Raw genomic sequence first — 20,172 nt, 5'->3', positions numbered from 1 at the left:
AGTATCAACATAACCTTACTGCACGGAACATCATGCCAGACTATCATCTTAGTTTTCTTTATTTATGTATTTAAAATTGATGGTTACAGACTATATTGCAGAGCACAAGAAGTCTAAAAGAGTGAACCAACCAGTGCTTCATTGGCTAGCCTAGACTCATCCTGTAACTGATAAAGGCGTCTCTCCAGATCTTCTTTTGCTCGTTCAGCCTCCTCCCTCAGCTTTTTCTCTCTGGCCAATCTTTGGCGTTCCATCTGAAATAGAACAATCCATGTTTTAGGGAAAATATTCCCGTCACACCAATAGACCAGCATTAAATAAAGTATTTTGTACATCTATATATATAAAGCGGCACTTCTGTCTGTCTGTCCCGATGTCTGTCTGTCTGTCTGTCTGTTCTCTATACGTTTGAAAGTTACAGAGCGTACCGACGCGCGCGTCGCCTCAAAAGAAAGCTTGCGATTCCGGACCGGTCATAGGCGTATTTACGTTTCGGCCGGACAAAAACCGCGCCCGCGGTATCCGAAAAACGTTCAGCCTTCCGCTCATTAGCATCTCATTAGCGACCGTGTGACGTCGAGGTCGACCAATCGGACGGCGGGTTCCTTCCTACAGTTGAGTGTCGAGTGACTCGACGATTGACCAATCCTACGCTTCGGTGACCTGACCGGTCGACCAATCGGTGCGTGTGTGGGCGGGCCTTATCCTTCTGAACCGAGGTGAGTGGCTGCCATCTTGATTTTTCACAATTTTTCCCCCCACACTTTCTGTGTGTTAGGGAACTAAGGTAAATATTTTAATGATGTGTTAGGGAATTAATTAAATAACAATTTAATAGGGGGGAGGGGGGGGGGGAAAAGAGAGCCTCGGGAAATTGCGGGGGGGGGGGGGGGGAGCCTCGGGAAATCGCGGGGGGAGGGGGGGAGAGCCTCGGGAAATCGCGGGGGGGGGGGGTGGAGAGCTGATGAGTTTAAAAAAAGAGGCCGCCAGTTGCGCGGCTGCCTTGACGACGGCACGCATTCGCACGGCCCCCGTTACCCCGGCAACGGGGCACGCCGGCGGTCTTGAAACCACGCATGCGCACGGCCCACCACCCCATTTGCGCAGCCGCCTTGACGCCGGCACGCATGCGCACGGCCCCCATGACGCCAGCACACAGCCTCGGAAGATCGCGGGGGGGGGGGGGGGGGGAGCCTCGGGAAATCGCGGGGGGGGGGGGGGGAGCCTCGGGAAATCGCGGGGGGGGGGGAGCCTCAGGACATCGCGGGGGGGGGGGAGCCTCAGGACATCGCGGGTGGGGGGGAGCCTCGGGAAATCGCGGGTGGGGGGGGGAGCCTCGGGAAATCGCGGGGGGCTCGCGCCGCCCACACTGACCGCGCATGCGCCGCCCACGAAAGCCCGCTCCCGGCACCGGCCGCCGCTCAGCATTCCCGCTATCGCAACGGCACCGGACCTCAGGCGCTAGGCGGGGGGGGGGGCCGGAGAGAGGGACAGAGGGGAGCGGGGGAGTAGCGGGGGTGGGCGAGAGGGGGAGGGGAGGGAGGGAGGGGAGGGAGACAGGGGAGGGAGAGGAGGGGAGGGAGGGATAGGACAGGGAGAGGACATGACAGGGAGAGGGGGGACACACAGGGGCAGGGAGACCAAGCGCCCCAAAATTGCCCTCGCGTACGGCGGGTTCCTGGCGCGTGCCGTCCTACAGTTGAGTGTCGAGTGACTCGACGATTGACCAATCCTACGCTTCGGTGACCTGACCGGTCGACCAATCAGTGCGTGTGTGGGTGGGCCTTATCCTTCTGAACCGAGGTGAGTGGCCGCCATCTTGATTTTTCACGATTTTTTCCCCCACACTTTCTGTGTGTTAGGGAACTAAGGTAAATATTTTAATGATGTGTTAGGGAATTAAATAACAATTTATTTGTGTTTTAAATTGTGTTTAGCAAATGCGCACGCGGTGGGTGGGGCAGTTGGCTCCTCGTTCGAGACCAGGCCTGCGTCCGGCCCGAGGGGCCACTTAGTTAACTGGCAGCCGAGCCCTGCCTCCTATTCACATCTACCGTCCTTCTTGCATGGGCCTACCGAGTGACTCCTACTCCCTCCTCCTCTTTTGCTGCTCTCTATTTATTTAATCTCCTCTTACTCGGCGAAAGATGAGTTTAAAAAAAAAGAGGCCGCCAGTTGCGCGGCCGCCTTGACGGCGGCACGCATTCGCACGGGCCCCCGTTACCCCGGCAACGGGGCACGCCGGTGGTCTTGAAACCACGCATGCGCACGGCCCGCCACCCCCGTGACCGCCAGCATGCATGAGTTTAAAAAAATGAAAAGGCCGCCAAGTTGCGCAGCCGCCTTGACGCCGGCACGCATGCGCACGGCCCCCCGTGACGCCAGCACACAGCCTCGGGAGATCGCGCGGGGGGGGGGGGGGGGGGCGAGCCTCGGGAAATCGCGGGGGGGGGGGGGGGGGGGGGGGGGGGAGCCTCGGGAAATCGCGGGAGGGGGGTTGGGGGGGGGGGGGGGGGGGGGGGGGGGGAAGAGCTTCTGCTGTTCCCCTCCCCCAGTCTCTCTCTGTTCCCCCCCCCCGTCTCTCTCTGTTCCCCCCCCCTCCCCCCCAAGTCTCTCTCTGTTTCCTCCCCCCAAGTCTCTCTCTGTTTCCCCCCCCCCAAGTCTCTCTCTGTTCCCCCCCCCCCCCCAGTCTCTCTCTGTTCCCCCCCCAGTCTCTCTCTGTTTCCCCCCCCCCCCCAGTCTCTCTCTGCTCCCCCCCACCCAGTCTCTCTCTGCCGCCCCCCCACCCCCCCAGTCGCTCTCTCTCTCTCTCTTCCAACAACAACATGCCCTCGAAAAAGCCTCGGCAACGCCAGGCTCACCCCAGCTAGTCATTTATATATGTCAAGACAGAACTGATTAACCTTTTTTCTAGCCTTTTCTTCTCTGGCTTGAGCTTTCATCTGCTGGACTTCAATTGAATCCACTTTTCTTCTTCTCATGAACAAGTCATGGTTTCCAATGCACAACTGCAAAATCTGAAAATAAGCAAAAGAAAGTAATTTTACATTAACCTAACGGATTGAAGTCACTTGCCATTCCAGCAATATGGAGTGCACATAGATGACTATTTTTCCATAAACCATTTCCTTTCACTTTACAGAAAGTGCTGTGGAAATTGAAACATGCTAGCAGGGTAGTTGCGGTGAGCAATCCGATTAGCTGTGTGAACACAAGGTGAAACAGGTCACCCCTCACCAAAGTAAATTGAACATCTGGTAAAAAGTTTCCCTACTCAGTGCAAACTCTGATTTAAAAATGTTTACCTCTCACCTTGATTTCTGCAGCATTCTGTATGACAGGCAAGGAACCAACATAACATTTACACAGTAATTTGTAGGTTACCTTAATTCCACATTTTAAAATGTATTTCTTTAAAATGCATCTCTTAAAAATGCAATTTCAATCCTCATGAAGATCAAAATAAGTTACACATTATGCATTTCACACATTTTTAAATGAGTATTATGCCTAAAGAGCCTTTAATCTTCCTTATACTAGAATATCTATATTGCTAACAAATACATTAGCACCTTAAAATGGTAACAGAAGTAAACCAGATTGGCTCTACTCTTAAAGCACAATTGAACCCAACTGAACGATAGTCATCCAGTTAAAATACTGGTTGCTGTTGAGAGCAACACATATGAGGAATACACAGAATGGAGTGAGATACAAGGCACAAACAGAATCTGAATCACCACGCCTTTATTTTGCCACTGATGATTGTCAAGAACAGACGGCAACAAATTTTAAATTCAAAATAACTTCTCTAGAGATTGGTTATCCATACTACAACCATTTGAGACAACTCTCACCTACATTTACTGTAAGTTTACAATACAAGTTAAATTGATAAGATTATATAATCCAAACCTCCAAAAGTACAATGGGTACATATTACAGTGGCAGAGCACATTAGTGCTCCAATACATTGTGCAACAGTGGAAAGCAGACATGATCCCCATATCACCAATTTACTAATCTCAGCCAAACTACTACAAACGGGAACTGATCAAAAATAATGTGAAATAAGCAGCATAAACATCATCAATAGTTTTGGTGATTACAAGATAAGGTAAAAGCTGTCAATTTAATCTATCAGAAGGAAATAAACTCACCAATTTGTTCACTCGGAGCTGTGATGAGTAGAACTTGAAAACCTCTGCCTTTTTGTCTAAGGGTTTGATTGTAAACTGCAAAAGAGTTTGCATTAAGGTCGTTTTAAAGTTTGTTATTATTTTCAAAATGCACTATTGTATGGGGAGGGGGAAACATAGGAGGCTTCATTCTGATCTCTAGGTTTTGTAGAAAACTTCTAAAAGTGCTTAACAGCGTTTGAAAACCCTTGCTCCAGGTTAATATTGTGTCTTTGTTTGAAGCCACCAAGTAGCTAAAAATGTATGTCAAAATCTATTAAATTTTGATGCATAACACTTTTCCAATGTCATAAGCATTTTACCCAGTTATAGCCCGATTTCAAGGAAGGTACCACTTTATTCTGATAAACATTATTTATGTAGAAGTGGTTACTTAAGCTATTTCACAGCTTGTTTGGAAATGGAAGTTGGGTTTGACGCTTAACTATCTTCAAAACAGGTCCTAGAGCTTCCAAATTAAGCTGCAAGAACAAATTTTAACTGGCACTTTTAAGTAAGAAAATAAGTGCAGGCCATAGTCCGATTCATTTAATTTCTCATGGGAGAAGCAGAAAAGAGAGAAGAATAAAAGAGAGATAGAGAGGGCCAGCTGATGGGTAGCAGAAGTCTCCATTATTTTGTACTACCATTGTTTGTTTCCCTTCCCCAACTTCACGAATTTACCTTTCTCTACATTAAACAGCATCTCCCACTTTTTGATCCGTATCCCAAGGAAGTCACCCTAAACAAACAGGCCGTTAGTAGCTAAATACCACAATGATGCTCCAGATTACCCATAATACAATATGCACAAGTAAAATAAAAGCCAAAGTTGTCACAAACCAAGCACGTAACCCTTGAACAAAGCTCAAATCCTGTGACTGACAAAAGCATTCAGGCTTTCCCCAAGATTCATCCCCAATTGGTTAACGTTAATAGATGTAAGAAAATATACATTTAACATTTAATATTATTTGAATGTCCATAGAGCAGGATCGTTATAATGTATAATGGTGGCGTGTATGTTCAATGGGATTTAAACTTACAGAATTTTAATAAAGGAAAGCACAAAAAATACTCGACTGTTTACCTACCTCTTTCTCACTGTAGGAAATGTTTCTGATCCCACTCCAAGCAAATGACTTCTTAGATGAGAGTTTGTTGTCAGGGATGTAGATGTGAAGGCCAAGTGCATCAACTCCAAGCAGCAAGTCTGTATCCTTTTTGTTTTGCTGTTATAAATGTTCAGCCGCACATGGTTATAAACAGTGGTGCATTTACTTTCATGTTATTACAGCCAGTTAATAGTCATATTCAAAATAAAATACAATTTACATTCAAAATATTTAAACACAAGAAATAACTGCCGCTGGAAAAATTAATTCAGGCATCAATATCTACCCCGAGTTCTGATGAAAGCTCGTCGACCTGAAACATTAACTCTGCTTCTCTCTCCACAGATACTGCCTTACCTGCCGAGTATTTCCAGCATTTCCTATTTTTATTTCAGATTTCCAGCATCCACAGTATTTTGCAGATTTTGTACCAATATCTACCCTATGATTTGGGCATTATTGGTGCTGGTTTTTAGTTATCATGCAGGGAACTTATCAACATGTAACTGCCCAAAACAAACAATGTTCTTGTTTTGTTCCTGCAATTCTGATGAAAGTGGCAATTCAGAACTCTACTTGCAAAAGTCATGAAGGTGCTTCCCCTTCCCAATCAGATTGAGGGGTCACGCATTAAAGAAATGATACTTGAAATCACCACCTGCTCTACCACAAAACCAGCATCAGTGTCAACTGATGAAGACACACACCATTCAACATAACATCTTACTGCAGAGGCATTCTGCATACAAATATGAGAAGATCTGAATGGTCAATTCAGTGATAAACTTTTTCTCATTTTAATTATTCAAATCAAACTCAAAATTTTTAACAGTATTCATTTTATTTATTAAAATTATCCTGACTTGCTCCTGTAGCCCACACTAGAGAATACAGGCTAGCAAATAACAAATGTAGTTTTGCTATTTCCTTTACAATGCTATTTCTAAGTATTTATTCCATTCATATTTTACCTTGCTCATTCTATTTTCACTTATTGTTTAATATTTTACTCAATACTGCCGTGTCATTTTATTTGCACCATCTTATTTTATTTCTTCTGTATCTTACTTTTATCCTCTTTAAATCTTTTCACCTGGGCAGACTTGATGCTCCCATATCCGAATTAACTCATAGTATCAGTTCTTTCAGTGCCTTATCAAATGAAGTCTGGTTTCACCTGAATGCTTTTCAACAAGCTTTCAGTTTTCTTAACTGTCACCCCAGTGCAGATCCTCAGTACTCCAAAGCACTGTTGGTGCAAGACAAACTCTCCTGGCACACTGATGAGAACTGGCGAGGTTGATCGGTCACTGGGGGGCTGAGGTTTTTCCCACTCAGCTTCAGATAACTCAAAGCCAAATTTCTCATGTAATGTTGTATATAAATTTGTTGATTAAAAAAAAAAATCATTTATGGGATGTGGGCATCGCTGGCAAGGCCAGCATTTATTGCCCATCCCTAATTGCCCTCGAGAAGGTGGTGGTGAGCCGCTGCAGTCCGTGTGGTGAAGGTACTCCCACAGTGCCGTTAGGGAGGGAGTTCCAGGATTTTGAGCCAGTGACGATGCAGGATCGGCGATATACTTCTAAGTCAGGATGGTGTGTGACTTGGAGGGGAACTTGGAGGTGGTGGTGTTCCCATGCGCCTGCTGCCCTTGTCCTTCTAGTTTGGGAGGAGCTGCCGAAGAAGCCTTGGCGAGTTGCTGCAGTACATCTTGTAGATGGTACACACTGCAGCCACGGTACGCCAGTGGTGGAGGGAGTGAATGTTTAAGGTGGTGGATGGGGTGCCAATCAAGCGGGCTGCTTTGTCCTGGATGGAGTCGAGCTTCTCGAGTGTTGTTGGAGCCACACTCATCCGGGCGAGTGGAGAGTATTCCATCACATACCTGACTTGTGCCTTGTAGATGGTGGAAAGGCTTTGGGGAGTCAGGAGGTGAGACACTCGCCGCAGAATACCTAGCTTATGACCTGCTCTTGTTGCCACAGTATTTATGTGGCTGTTCCAGTTAAGTTTTTGGTCAATGGTGACCCCCCAGGATGTTGATGGTGGGGGATTCGGTGATGGTAATACTGTTGAATGTCAAGGGGCGGTGGTTAGACTCTCACTTGTTGGAGATAGTCATTGCTTGGCACTTCTGTGGCGTGAATGTTACCTGCCACTTATCAGCCCAAGCCTGAACGTCGTCCAGGTCTTGTTGCATGCGGGCATGGACTGCTTCATTATCTGAGGAGTTGTGAATGGCGCTGAACACTGTGCAGTCATCAGCAAATATCCCCATTTCTGGAGGGAAGGTCATTGATGAAGCAGCTGAAGATGATTGGGCCTAGAACACTGCCCTGATATGTTGCTGTAAATTGCCTACTAAATAGAGGGAGAATCTATGATGATCCACTTGTTCTCCATGTACAGTGATTAGAGTGTTACTACTGGTGAAGGGCTCAATATCTATAGGCAGTAAATAGATATTAGCTCATCCCATCCAGGACTTAGAGGGTGATGGGTGCAACCTTGGTTAACCTCAAGTTACCAAGGGAGAGTGAGTAAGTGCAAAACTGTTGCATCTAATTGCCACACAATCATCAATGGATTGGTTATAATTGTAGTGTTCTATATATAGATATTTCTCCAGTGTTCTGTTCATTTGTTTAACACAATTGTTATGTGGGTGTCTGATGTGTTATATACTGACGGGCTGTCACACACTGAGCAGCGGGAATGTAAAGACCCTGAAGGAGGCCATTCGGCCCATCGTGCCTGTGCCTTATATAGTGAGTAGCTGCACCACGCAGTCGAGGAATGACCCAAGTTCCAATCCAAGTCTGTGCTGAGTTAGTGATTTCAGCTGATATGGCAGTAGGCACACAACAGGGCCTCAGCACCTCTGAATTAGGGCGAAGGAAGAAAAACAACCAGGGTTCTCGCTAGTGAGCCCTGCTAGAAATGTACGTGTGGAAATAGTGTGAAGATAGCACAGGGTTTGGCCATAATGTCTCCCAGTCAATCAGTCGGCAAACACATACTATCATGGATGACATATGGTCACTTGGGTGAGGTACTAGAGATTGACCAACAGCTATGGATTGTAACTCCAGCAAGCAATCCACAAAGAAAGCAGAGAAAGTTGGCTAGATTTTTATTTTTTTTTAAGTATAAAAATATTGATTGTGTTAAGCAAACTGAATGAAAACTGATCAAAAAAAATTCACACTTTGATCAGCATAAAGAAGGGAATTTACAAATGGCTTCTGTTTAGTACATCGTAAAGTAGCAATTCCTATGCAGCACAACTTTCTTATGAGGGGAAATCTTTAAGACTGTTTCTGCATTAATACAGTATATAACCCTCTGTTCAGTACAATGCTAATTCTCCTTCACGAAGCACATAATAGCACTCGTTGCACAAAAGGCATTCCATACAAATGCAGGTTGGCAAAAACAAACTTTAGAAATACAGCATCTAACCTCTTAGCACATTGAGATCAGGATTAACCCTTTGTGTTTTTAAAGTGGTTTTTGCCTGAGCTCATGTATATGTTAAATAAATTCGGTATTAAAAAAACTTACTGTGATTGGGAAGTAGTTTACGCCGTACATTTCGAGGTCTTGTGCAATCTTTAAATATTCCATTTCAGCTTCATCTCTGTCAAAAATGATTATAGTAAAAATGTAAAGTTGATACACAAAAAGATTAGGGCAATTAGTGTATTTGCTTCACAGCATTATAGCAATACTCTTTCCATCTTGATTAACTAGTGTGAGGAGCATGACATTTATTGGATTGCTTACTTTATGCAAAGTCATACCAGATGTTATTTTGGGAGGAGTGCCTTTATGTTAACTATCAAATAATAAATCACCATATCTAGTGTTAATACTACAGGTCAAAAAGGAAACGAGAGAGCTCTTCTAACTGGAGAAGGAAGGCAAGTAACTACAAAAGATAGACAGAAATGGAAATTATTATAAAAAGCAGCCAACTAGCATTGCGGTAAAACTGTGCACTTCCCACATTGATGGAGGCATATTCAAATTCCAATAACATTAATAAATAAAATGTGCCAGCCAGAGTCTGAACTGCTTCATTAACTGAAATTGTATCCCACTTTGAAAGGTGGAAAAATGACCTTGAGATCACCTTTCTTTGCAGCAAGCTCCAAAGAGGTTTACAATCAGTGCAGCACATTTACCCAGCAAAAGCTTATGTTGAAAACATAAGAGTGTTGAATGAGGAGGGGGGAAATGGTGTGATAATCATTTCCACCGAGACACTGGCAACATGTAGTGAAAATCTCAAGAATAACCTGTTCTGAAATATTTGCTTATTTATACCAGCAGCATTCTCCCAAATGGTTTCAAAGCAGGTAGCTGTGTTTTCTTTGTTTCAAAGAGGGTTGCTTGCTTTTGTTATTAGGAAACTAGCTTAATTAATGAGGTTGACGTACCAAGCACACATGCTGATGGGATAGGACTCTATAAATTGATCATGAACTATTCAATTAATTTCATCACTGTATAGCGTCAGGCTTAAATATGATTGCGTATTAAAACAGATTAACTGTTGGGTGCGAAAATGGCATAGACAGTCCAAATTTGAGGTATTCGACTGTATTTTTGTTTGGTATTATCTTTCACATTTGTTTGCTTTTCTCCAAGGTCTATCTGAGATTCATTTGTTAGAACTGGAAATTGGAAAATAAACATATTGCCTGAAATATCGTATTTTAAAGGTTTTTTTCAAGATTAAAAGACGCACAAGTGAAACTCTTTTTTGTGCATACTACTACAGGAAAAGTTCTGATATCCGGCACCGACAGGACCGGCGTGTTGCCGATCTATCAAAAGTGCCGGACATGCAAAGTCAACATTGAAGCATACGGAGATGAAAATCTCCGTATTTGACAACAAACACTGTTGCTCAGCAACAGCTCGTAAACACTCGGCCCGTACCTTGAAGCATCTCTGAAGCTGTTGCGAAGCTCCAAAGACGCTTTCCAGAGCCTGCCTGTTAACAGAATGCTAGGAGAAGAAAAAAAAACTAACTAAAACGGCTACTGATTTCTGCCGTTAGAGCAAAGTTTCCGGCCATACAACCTCCGGATAAACCAAAGTTTCCTGTATTATGTATTTTTTTATTTTACCATGAACCTCAGTGCTAAGCAAGTAAGTTTTAATAAATTGTAGTAACAAACTTGCATTTCGATAACATGTATACAACACGCAGCCCTTAGAATGAAATGAGGCCTGAGCATCTTCTTGTGACGGTTTGGGTAATGGGGACGAAGAAGCTAATGTGATAAGAGTAGCAAAGACCTAAATAAAACTTGCAGTGATGCTTTTTGAATGCCGAGTATTATCTTCTTATTCAAGAGGCCAAAGTAAATGTATAAATTACGTTAAAATGCATTCAAAAAATCCTCAGTTAGCTGTAGTGATGCTTACCTGGTGATTCCCCTGTGCTCAGCATACCAAGCTGTTATTTTTTCTTCCCACATATCTGCCGTCATCTGATATTGCTTAAGAACCTAAAACATGCAATATAAAAGTAAACTTTCAAAAAGCAATACCCTTTGAAAGGTTAGTGTTAGTACACAGTATTTAAAAAGTCACTGTAAACTGTTAATGCCCCAATTTTGTGATCCTGGCAAAAACGGCCCAATTAGCAGTAGTAGCTCAGAGAGTGAGCCACGTGAATTTTGTTCTATAAGCCTCCCCTTCCCCTTTGATTAGGCCAACGGCACAGGACAAGCTTGCGCAGAGCGCTTTTGCACACATTTCTTGATCATGGGTCCCAGCACCAGTCCCTGTCGCACTCCATTCATTAAATCTCCCCAGGCCAACATTACTCTCCTAACTAATATCCTCTGTTTCCTCTCCTTCAGACAACTCCTTATGCACCTCCTAGTTTTACTTATGATACCCAACTGCCTCAAGGTTCTGTAGCAGCCTTTCAAGTGGAACTTTATCAAATACATAACCCACTACTAAAAATAACTTCAAATAAACAAAGAACCAGAGATGACATGAGGAAACTTTTTTTTTTTTTTTTTTTAAACACAGTAAGTTGTTGTGATCTGGAATGCCCTGCCTGAAAAGGGCAATGGGAGCAGATTGGATAGTAACTTTCAAAAGAGAATTTGATAAATACTTGAAGGAAAACATTTTACAGGGCATTGGGGAAAGAGCAGGGGGTTGGCCCTAATTGGATAGCTGTACCAAAGAGCCGGCACAGGCATGATGGGCCAAATGGCCTCCTTCTGTGCTGTATCATTCTATGATTTAGTTTCTTTGCAATATGAGGCTGTTTGGATCAATTTGTTAGGAAGGGGTTAATCATTTGAAGTTTTGTACAGGAAGCTTTGTGCTATCCGGCACCGAGCTGTTGCCGTTCCCTCAAAACTGCCGGACACTCCAGCGCTAATGTTGAAAGATACGGAAGCTTCTGAGTTCCATATCTGTCAACAAACCCTGTTGCTTAGCAACAGCTTCTAAACAGTCCAAGCGTCTCTGTAGCTTAGCAACAGCTTCAGCAGACCTTGCAGAGCTTGACTGTTGAGGAAAAAAGCAACGAGAAGAAAAAAACAACTAACGAAAACGGCTCCTGATTTTTGCCGGTGGCTCGAGCATTCCGGACAGTTAGCCTCCGGATAACACAGTTTCCTGTATTATCACTTTCACATTGAAGGCCATTTCTGTTGCAACTTTCATCTCTTACTAGAACCCACCTTTTTCACTGAATCTTCAAAGTAAACAAGTAAATCATAAATGTACTACCTCTGACTTACAATTGTTTTAAAAATTTTACAGAGAAATAATATACAACAAAAATAAGAAGCTTCATTGAAAGTTGCAGAACTTACTCTTTTAGGTAGCAGTTCATCCTGAGCCAGGAAACCAGGTTTATGAAAATTAGGATCATAGTCCCCATACTGTAAAGAAGAAAACACAAATACAATACAAAAAGTGTTACCACCTCTGTTAAAGTAACAGGCAAAGAAATGTCATATGTTCAGTCACACTGTGTCATTTCCCCACATATATCAGGTATTGAAGATCAAATCAATGAATTAATAACCTAACTGTGTTAGCACATCAGTGTTGCTCTCATAAGTGGTTTCTATCAGCAGGTTAATTTGAATATATACAGTATTCACCATGTTTCTCTGCATTGTTTAATAAAATAAAACACGTGTTTTTAATGGAGGTACTCACCAGCAGAATCACTGCATCTGGCACTCACTGGGGATTTCAGTTAGACATGGCCAATTGTGAATAAACACAATAGGGCCGAAATTCAGAAGGGCACACTCCAACGGGGGGAAATGTGGCAGTGGAGGGCACAAGTCCATCAACTCCTAGGGATGGCAACTTCGTCCAAAAATTGCAGGGTCAGCGTCACGAGCATGGTTGGGATTGACACATCAAATGCTCCCGCCCTGACGGACGCCCGGAAGGTCAAAATAGCACCAGGCCACTCCAATTCAGCAGAGACGACCTGGGAAGGGCCTCAGAAATATTTCAGTAGAATTCTCAGCTCCCAAAGGCCATTCCTGGGGAGGATCAATGATCTTTATCCTGAAGCATTCTGAGGCCTTTATTAGGCCCATAAGGAACTTACTCAGCAGGTGTGGGTACCATTGGGCCTATTAGGTGGATTACTAGATGGAATTTCCCCAAGAAAGCCAAAGATCTCCCCAGACATGCTCCCTCTGCCCATTTCAGCCCCACCCCCTCCCCCCACCAAATGTGTCCAGCCAAATCATCGGTGAGCGTCAGATGCAGCGATTCTGCTCAAGTGAGTACTTGCATTAAAAACAGAATTTTGTGGCCTTTTACCATGGGGTAAAATTTTGGCAGAACTGTCTTCCCATTTTATTGCTTCCCCCCACCCCTGTCCAATAGTTGCACTAGTGATGTGTCATGGGCCATTCTTTCAGGCCCCACCTCTATTGGGTGACCTACAGACCAGTGGTACTAAAATGAAGCACATGATGCTTACATGGTATAGAGAAATTTACCTCGCATGTAACAAAACCATGCATAATACAACACTGTGATCAGAGCACTGAAGTAAACAGTTTTTTTTTGCCAATTTTCTTTTTTCCCTCCAAATTGCATCGACTGCTGAGAATAGTTCCTCTACTGGCAGCACCTTCCTGTATCTTATCCAAGTGTCTATTCTGCACATAGTCTAAACAGCGAGACTTGGCAGATTGCACCCCAACATCCCAACCCAATCGTGCCTTCAATTGGTGTTTACACACATGCACCTTCCAGCAGATGTAACTGAATTGAAACCAGCAATGGGAACCAATGTTATATCCAGTTCCTTAGTTTAGGGCACTCCGACCAATTGTAACAGCTCCACCACTGACATCCCAGCTTATTCAGCACTAACTAAGAATTGAACCTTGGCCCCTCTGGTCTATGTGGTTCAGCAACACATTGCACTGACTAACTGAGTCATCAGGAAAGTATGATTGATTGTGCAATCCATTATCATAGAAAGCATGAGAGTCCCTATCACTTCATTTCATAGGCATTAATCAGACCACTTGCTCACATTTTTATAGAGATTCTACAGTTGGTCACTGTACTCTGAATTATGGAGGGAGCAAAAAAAGAGATGTCTGGTTCTCACACTCTTGATCGGGTGCTGCAGCTCGAGAAGAGGGCTCTTTCCAGTTAACGGCCTTTTCTCCATAATCTGCACTAGCAGCAGATAAAATATCAACCAGGAACATGGAACAAAGATGTCCACTACCTGAAGAAAATGGGTGCTAAAGGCTCAACAAGGAGATCTACAACTAAAAGTCAGGTCTCCTTCCCCCCCACTCTGCTCCCGCTGCAACACTCAGGATGGAAACCCAGGCGTAGAATCAGGCCCAGCTCCAAAAAGGAAAATGCTGCCCAACACCCACCCAAGTGGGAAAACACTAACATTTCTTTAAAATCTAGCCAGCAGGAGTGGCATGCATTATCTCAGCTGATTCCCCCAGCAGAAATGTCAAAAAGACAAATGAACGCAAACTATCAGATCCTATGTAGCAACAGGAAACACTCCTCATGGATGGGAATCAATCCTTCTATCTCCAGACACACTACTCTCTGTTCTGTAGCACCTCTGGAAGAAGAATTATCCCCTCTCCTCTACCCTGGCCAAAATGACCCAAGCAGTAGCTCTCTTTCCACTGAAGCTGCTGCACACTCAGGCTCTTCCCCCTCATCTCCCGCCCCTCATCAACTGTTACAATTCTCTATCTTCCCCTTGCAAGACCATCACTTTAAATGGAAACCACCCACAACAGAAAACAACCAACCACAGACTGATATTTCCAGTGATAGCCCATCAAATGCAAAAGGGTGGGCACTGTTAAAAGTTGATATCCTGCGCAACCTAGGCTACCTGATCGCCAACCTTGGCTCTATACCCACAGGACCCAAGACAATCCCCAGGCAATACCTGCCCACCAAGATCAGAAGAATAAACAACATACTCAATACCAACAACACAACTCACACGAGGCTTTTGGTGGCATCAAAATAACTCTCTGAAGCGAAAGCGCAAAATACAGAAAACTATATCCCGAAAATCTTAAAATCGTGATGCAAGCTTCCCCCAAATTGGTGACAAGTGCAGAGATGGGAACCCAAGCAAAGCCGGCAGCAACGCTACCATGACAGATCATAATACCCCAACCAGGACAACAGGACCACTCCAGCAGAACCACCTGTGCTCCTCGACTCAGCCTACAACTCCAAGTTCCAGCCACAGCTGAAACCACAATCTCCATTAGCCACTTTGAAAATCCAGTGTATGCCTTAACCACCAGCCAAAATAAAGCAGGCAGGAGAGAGACAACAGAATGATCTTGGGCAATTTCTTGCTGCCCATGCTCAGGATAGGACTGCACACCCTGCAGGTGGCCCCGTGCCAGAAAGAAAGAAAGAACTTGTGTGCCAGAGAGGTCTGGGTAAGGGGAAATGAGAGAGGATGTACAAAATACCTTGGGATCAATAAACACCTACTTGCACTTGCAGAGATCGCCTGAAAATGTGCAGAATAGAAGGGAGTGACGGGACCGCAACAAGAAATTAAGCCCTTAAGCTATGGATTGCAACCAAGGACAACCTGCCCCCCCCCCCCATCCCACCTCCCCTCAAAAAAAACCTCAGGCCATGTCCTGGGTGCCTGGCACCTAGAACTGCAGCCTATTCTATGGACCTCTGCCAAAATAGGTCACCATGTTAAATCAAAAAATCCCCAAGATAGCAGACATCAAAATAGCATCCCTAAACACAAGGATGCTTAATCACCCAATTAAAAAGGGAAAAAAAATACTTACTGAAGAAAGACTGTGCAGACGTAGCCTTTCTGCTGAAACTTTAGCACCTTATTTATTTAGCACCTTTTATATTAAAAAAAATCCCAAAGCACTTCACAGAGGTGTAATCGGATAAAAGTGGAGCCCCAGCCAAAGGAGATATTAAGAGGGGTGGCCAAAAGCTTGGACAAAGAGGTGGGTTTTAGGGAGGGTTGTAAAAAGGAGAGCGGGGTGCAGAAGGGGAAAGGGATTTAGGGAGTTAATTCCAGAGCGTGGGGCCTTGGTGGTTGCAGCCCTTTTCCAAAAGTCCCCAGCAACCCCTGACCAGGAATGACCCGGCTCGGTCACGGAGCACCCCTTACCTTAATGTATAGAACTATTTATGATGCTTACTGCATTTATCTGCAAGTATTGTGAAGTGTGTACTATAGTATTTATTCCATATGAAACCAGGTCCTGAGAACATGCATACTTCTTCTATCAAATATATTATATAGAAAAAACAAAAGCAGTATGAAGGCTGACATAAAATATACATTTTCATGCTGTACTTTCAAATTCGGAAGTGGAACCTTCCAAATTGTTTGTGTGGAACAAACCTTAGCTTGAACAGCGTAGGATGCCAGCAACACTGAAGCCTCAGGGGAACAGTAAATTTCCTCATCCAAAATCTGCTTCTTAACCTACAAGAAAGTAAACAGCAATTTAATTCCAAATTAAGAATCCACAATTCAAGTATTTGGCAATCTCATGAGCGTTTTTAATTATATGAGTCAGCCAAATGCATTAGAACAAAATGATTCATAAATTATACTGAAAGAAGGAATCCAGTGTGAGGTGTCACTTAAACCCAATATACAATTTAGTATTGTAGCTCAATTTGAAAAACCCATAATCACACATTTAATTGGCACACATCAACAACATCTAGCACTGAAACAACATTATGCATAATTCCTTAGAGGTAGTTTTAATCCAGGTGAAGTTACTTAAATTAAGCAAGTTTTACTTGTAGCAGATATTCATTCATGCCTTGACTTTTCAGGTTTCTTGCAAGGCCTTTTCTTTGCCTTTTTTCCCTATAATTTAATTACAATCTGCTCTCAGCTACTGGCTGCTCTGCCAGGTGCGACTCTGCTCCTATTTTCCTTACCACTGCCTCTCCCACTAGGAGACACCACAGACTCAACTTAGCGCATCCTGATCGGAAACTGAACACATCGTTATCATCCATCAATATTAGCATACGTCAGTGACGTTACTGTCTAAGATATTGCTGATGCACATGCATAATTCTTCTGCTCCTTCAGAGTTTTTATTTCCAATTATTACAGCATTCATTCTCCTGTACCTTCCTTTCTGTGTTACCCTATACTAGCGATGTCGAAGAGGTGGCCCACGAACTTCTTCGATCCAGTTCGGGAGTTCTTCTTTACATTTCTGCACAAAGCTGACTACAGCTGTTTAAAGTTTCCAGACTTGGATGACTGAAAAAGGCTATTCCCTGACTGGTGGATATTGATCAATCAAGGCAACCTTTAACTATTCCTCAGGCCTGGCAATTTTCAAGTGCTGAAATATTCTCTCCCATTTTCCATGCTGTTTTAATTGGTAATGATCTCTATTTCAACTATTCCCTATGGCAAAATATTCTATGCTCCAACAGCCTTCTTGTCCTACCCTACTCATCCTAGCCTTTCTTAGCCCGCATCACCCCCACCTCTGAAGTCTGGTTCTTTCATTCCCCTCTTCTCATTCTTTCTCTATTTTCCTACCCCTTTTCTGATCTCTCCCTCTCTCCTCAATCACTTAGTGACTATTTTAAATTGATGACCTTATGCCACTGGCTCCCCAAATAGAATAGTCTTTCCCTGTTCAAAACCCTTCATAATTTTAAAAACCTGTATTAAATCACCCTTTAGCCTTCCCTGTTCCAGTGAAAATACTCCCATTATCTCAAGTCTCCCCTCAGAACTATAGTGTCTCATCCTGGTCAATTTGTGCTATTCGATCTCCACGGTTTTAATGTCATTTTTACAATGGAGTGCCCAAAAATGCAGTGTTCTAATTGTGGCTTAACCATCATCATTCACTCTGCTCTTGACTGCTATGCCCCTATTTATAAAACGCAATTGGCTTTCTTTATAACTTAATTTACCTGCACTCATACCATCATGAAATTATAGATTGGATCCTTAAGCTCTCTTCTCTTCACCTACATTTATATCTTTCCATCGAGTGTTATGCCAAAAATAGTGGTACTTAAAAGGATCGGCAAAAGAAAGACAGACAGGCAATACACTAACCAGCTTCCTCAATGTACTTTTTATGTAAGAATTGTAACTTGTCTTAAGTGGTACAGTAGTGGAAAAATTGGATACGTTTCACCAGTATATATGCTGCACCTCTAGATTCAAAGGACATAAAAACATGAACGGTCATTCAACCAAATGTTTCATTGTACAATCCAATCAGATTTGGAGGTGCTTTAAGTGCCAGAAATATATATACCGGAGGTTGCATCACCTTACAGCATCAATATCATTGATCAGGACTAAGCGAGAACATCACAGGTAAATACATCAAAAACACAACCAAACCCTTTCTGTTAAAACTTCTTTATAAAACAAACCTGTAGGAGAAAAGTGTGTCATGTGATTTTTGTGGGCACACACCTGTAGGAAGAAAAGGTGCTGCGTGATTTCTTGGACAAGCTCCTCTTCTACTTTCTCGGGATAAAACTTGGCTAGGAAATGAAATGTGATTGGATCCTCCTTAGGAACCTCTTGATCCAACACCTGTTTACAGAAACACAACACAAACAAATTCCCCTTATTCACTTCCAAGAGAAAGTCTTACTATCAATACTCATCTCAAAGTCTAACTCCTCTGAAGAATTAAAATTATATTTTCTTCAAAAGCAGGAATATTGCATTATATCTTGAATGATATAATGCATTGTGACAGAAATTCAGCACACTCTGGAACACTGAATTCCATATCTCAACCATGCCAGCTTGTGGAGGTGCCAAAATGCAGTCAAGCATTCCTTCACAGGAAAAGGAAACAAAAAAGTTAAATAGGCAATCATTCTGGGCCCCTCTCATACATGCATCCAAGCAGATGGCTAGCAAATGGTAGGTGGTCTCCAGCCTATCTTCTCACTGTGGTATTGATGGATTTTAAGGGAGAGGAGAAAAATGATTTACAAACAGAAAAGTTCAAATATTTAATATCCTTTTTGGGTTTTTCTTGTTACATATTTTGTTTAAACAATAAAGCTGATTAAATGGTCGAGCCTCAAGTGTGATGAGCTGTGATGGAGCTGAATTAACATGCACCACCATTGAATTGGCACGAATATTCTTTTACAGTTAAATGTGCTGAGAAGTTAACTTATTTTTTAAACCAAACAAGTCTTTTCAGAATCAGCTCTGGATCAACAAGATCCAACACAAACTTTGGGTAACTTGGACAGGACCGAGCTGGTGCCGTACCATCAAAAGTGCCGGACATACCAGCATAATGTTGAAACATATGGAACTGAAAAGCTCCGTGTGAATCAACAAACCCTGTTGCTTAGCAACAGCTTCAAAACAGTCGGCTGCAGCTGCAAGCGTCTCTAGCTGAAGCTGTTGCTATAGCTACAGGCATTGCAGTGCCTGACTGGGAAAAAAATAGCAACGAGAACTAAAAAAAACGGCTCCTGATTTTTGTCGTTAGATCGAGTATTCCGGGCATATAACCTCCGGATAAACCAAAGTTTCCTGTAATTGTATCACATGTTCCAACATCTAAAGCAAGTAGTGTTCCATTTCTCTTATTATCACACCATCCGGTACATGATTTATGTTCGAGCCACTGGAAAACACATAACTGCCTTATTGAAACTCTTCTGCCTGCATGACTATTAGCATGTCTTAGAATAGAATCTCCAACTAGCAAGGCTCTAATACTTACCTTATTTACTCTGCAGTCACCTCTCCACCACCACTGTTTCAACTGGGAGGACAGTTAAATCAGTAACGGTGAAGAGGTATCAGCAGAGCACGACTGGAGCAGCATCTTCACCTGGGCTTGGGCACTGTTATTGGATTTGGCAGCATTTCAATTAATCAGTTTTCTAAGACGAGGTATAATCAGCTAGATTGGCAGCTTACGACTGGGTTCTGACGAGAGGTCATTGGCCTGAAGCGTTAACCCTATCTTCCTCTCTCCGCAGATGCTGCCTGTCCTGTTGAGTGCTTCTAGCGTTTTCTGTTTTTATTACGGTTTCACAACTTCCCCATCCACGTTTTATCATTTAAGTTTATAATTTGAATTGCTGCTTTCAATTGTTTCTAACTACAGGAAACTTTGGTTTATCCGGAGGTTGTATGTCCGGAATACTCAATCTAACGGCAAAAATCAGGAGCCGTTTTCTATAAGTTTTTTTAGTTATCGTTCTTTTTTTTCCCCCCAGTCAGGCACTGCAAGGTCTGTAGCTATAGCAACAGCTTCAGCTAGAGATGCTTGCAGCTGCAGCCAACTCTTTAGAAGCTGTTGCTAAGCAAC

At 43.3% G+C, this 20,172-nt stretch overlaps 1 protein-coding gene across 3 annotated transcripts in view; it reads right to left on the bottom strand.

Moving 5' to 3' along the window:
- The window catches only part of LOC147102178 (merlin-like), a 60,307-nt gene that overhangs the window by 26,129 nt on the left and 14,006 nt on the right, over positions 1-20,172 (bottom strand). For all 3 annotated transcript variants that reach the window (XM_085964463.1, XM_085964465.1, XM_085964464.1), the window contains exons 4-12: positions 18,294-18,416; positions 16,218-16,301; positions 12,154-12,222; positions 10,736-10,818; positions 8,861-8,936; positions 5,273-5,410; positions 4,161-4,235; positions 2,904-3,017; positions 132-254 (exon numbers count right to left, since the gene is read on the bottom strand). In XM_085964463.1, the coding sequence (XP_085820589.1) occupies positions 132-254; positions 2,904-3,017; positions 4,161-4,235; positions 5,273-5,410; positions 8,861-8,936; positions 10,736-10,818; positions 12,154-12,222; positions 16,218-16,301; positions 18,294-18,416 (885 nt within the window). The remainder of the gene's footprint in view (positions 1-131; positions 255-2,903; positions 3,018-4,160; positions 4,236-5,272; positions 5,411-8,860; positions 8,937-10,735; positions 10,819-12,153; positions 12,223-16,217; positions 16,302-18,293; positions 18,417-20,172) is intronic.

This window comes from Somniosus microcephalus, chromosome 22 (assembly GCF_052327205.1).
Source record: "Somniosus microcephalus isolate GS21.2 chromosome 22, FLI_Smic_1.0, whole genome shotgun sequence".
In the NCBI taxonomy this organism is placed as follows: domain Eukaryota; kingdom Metazoa; phylum Chordata; class Chondrichthyes; order Squaliformes; family Somniosidae; genus Somniosus; species Somniosus microcephalus.
Note: the sequence above shows the minus strand (reverse complement) of the source record. Positions and strands in the feature narration are given on the sequence as shown.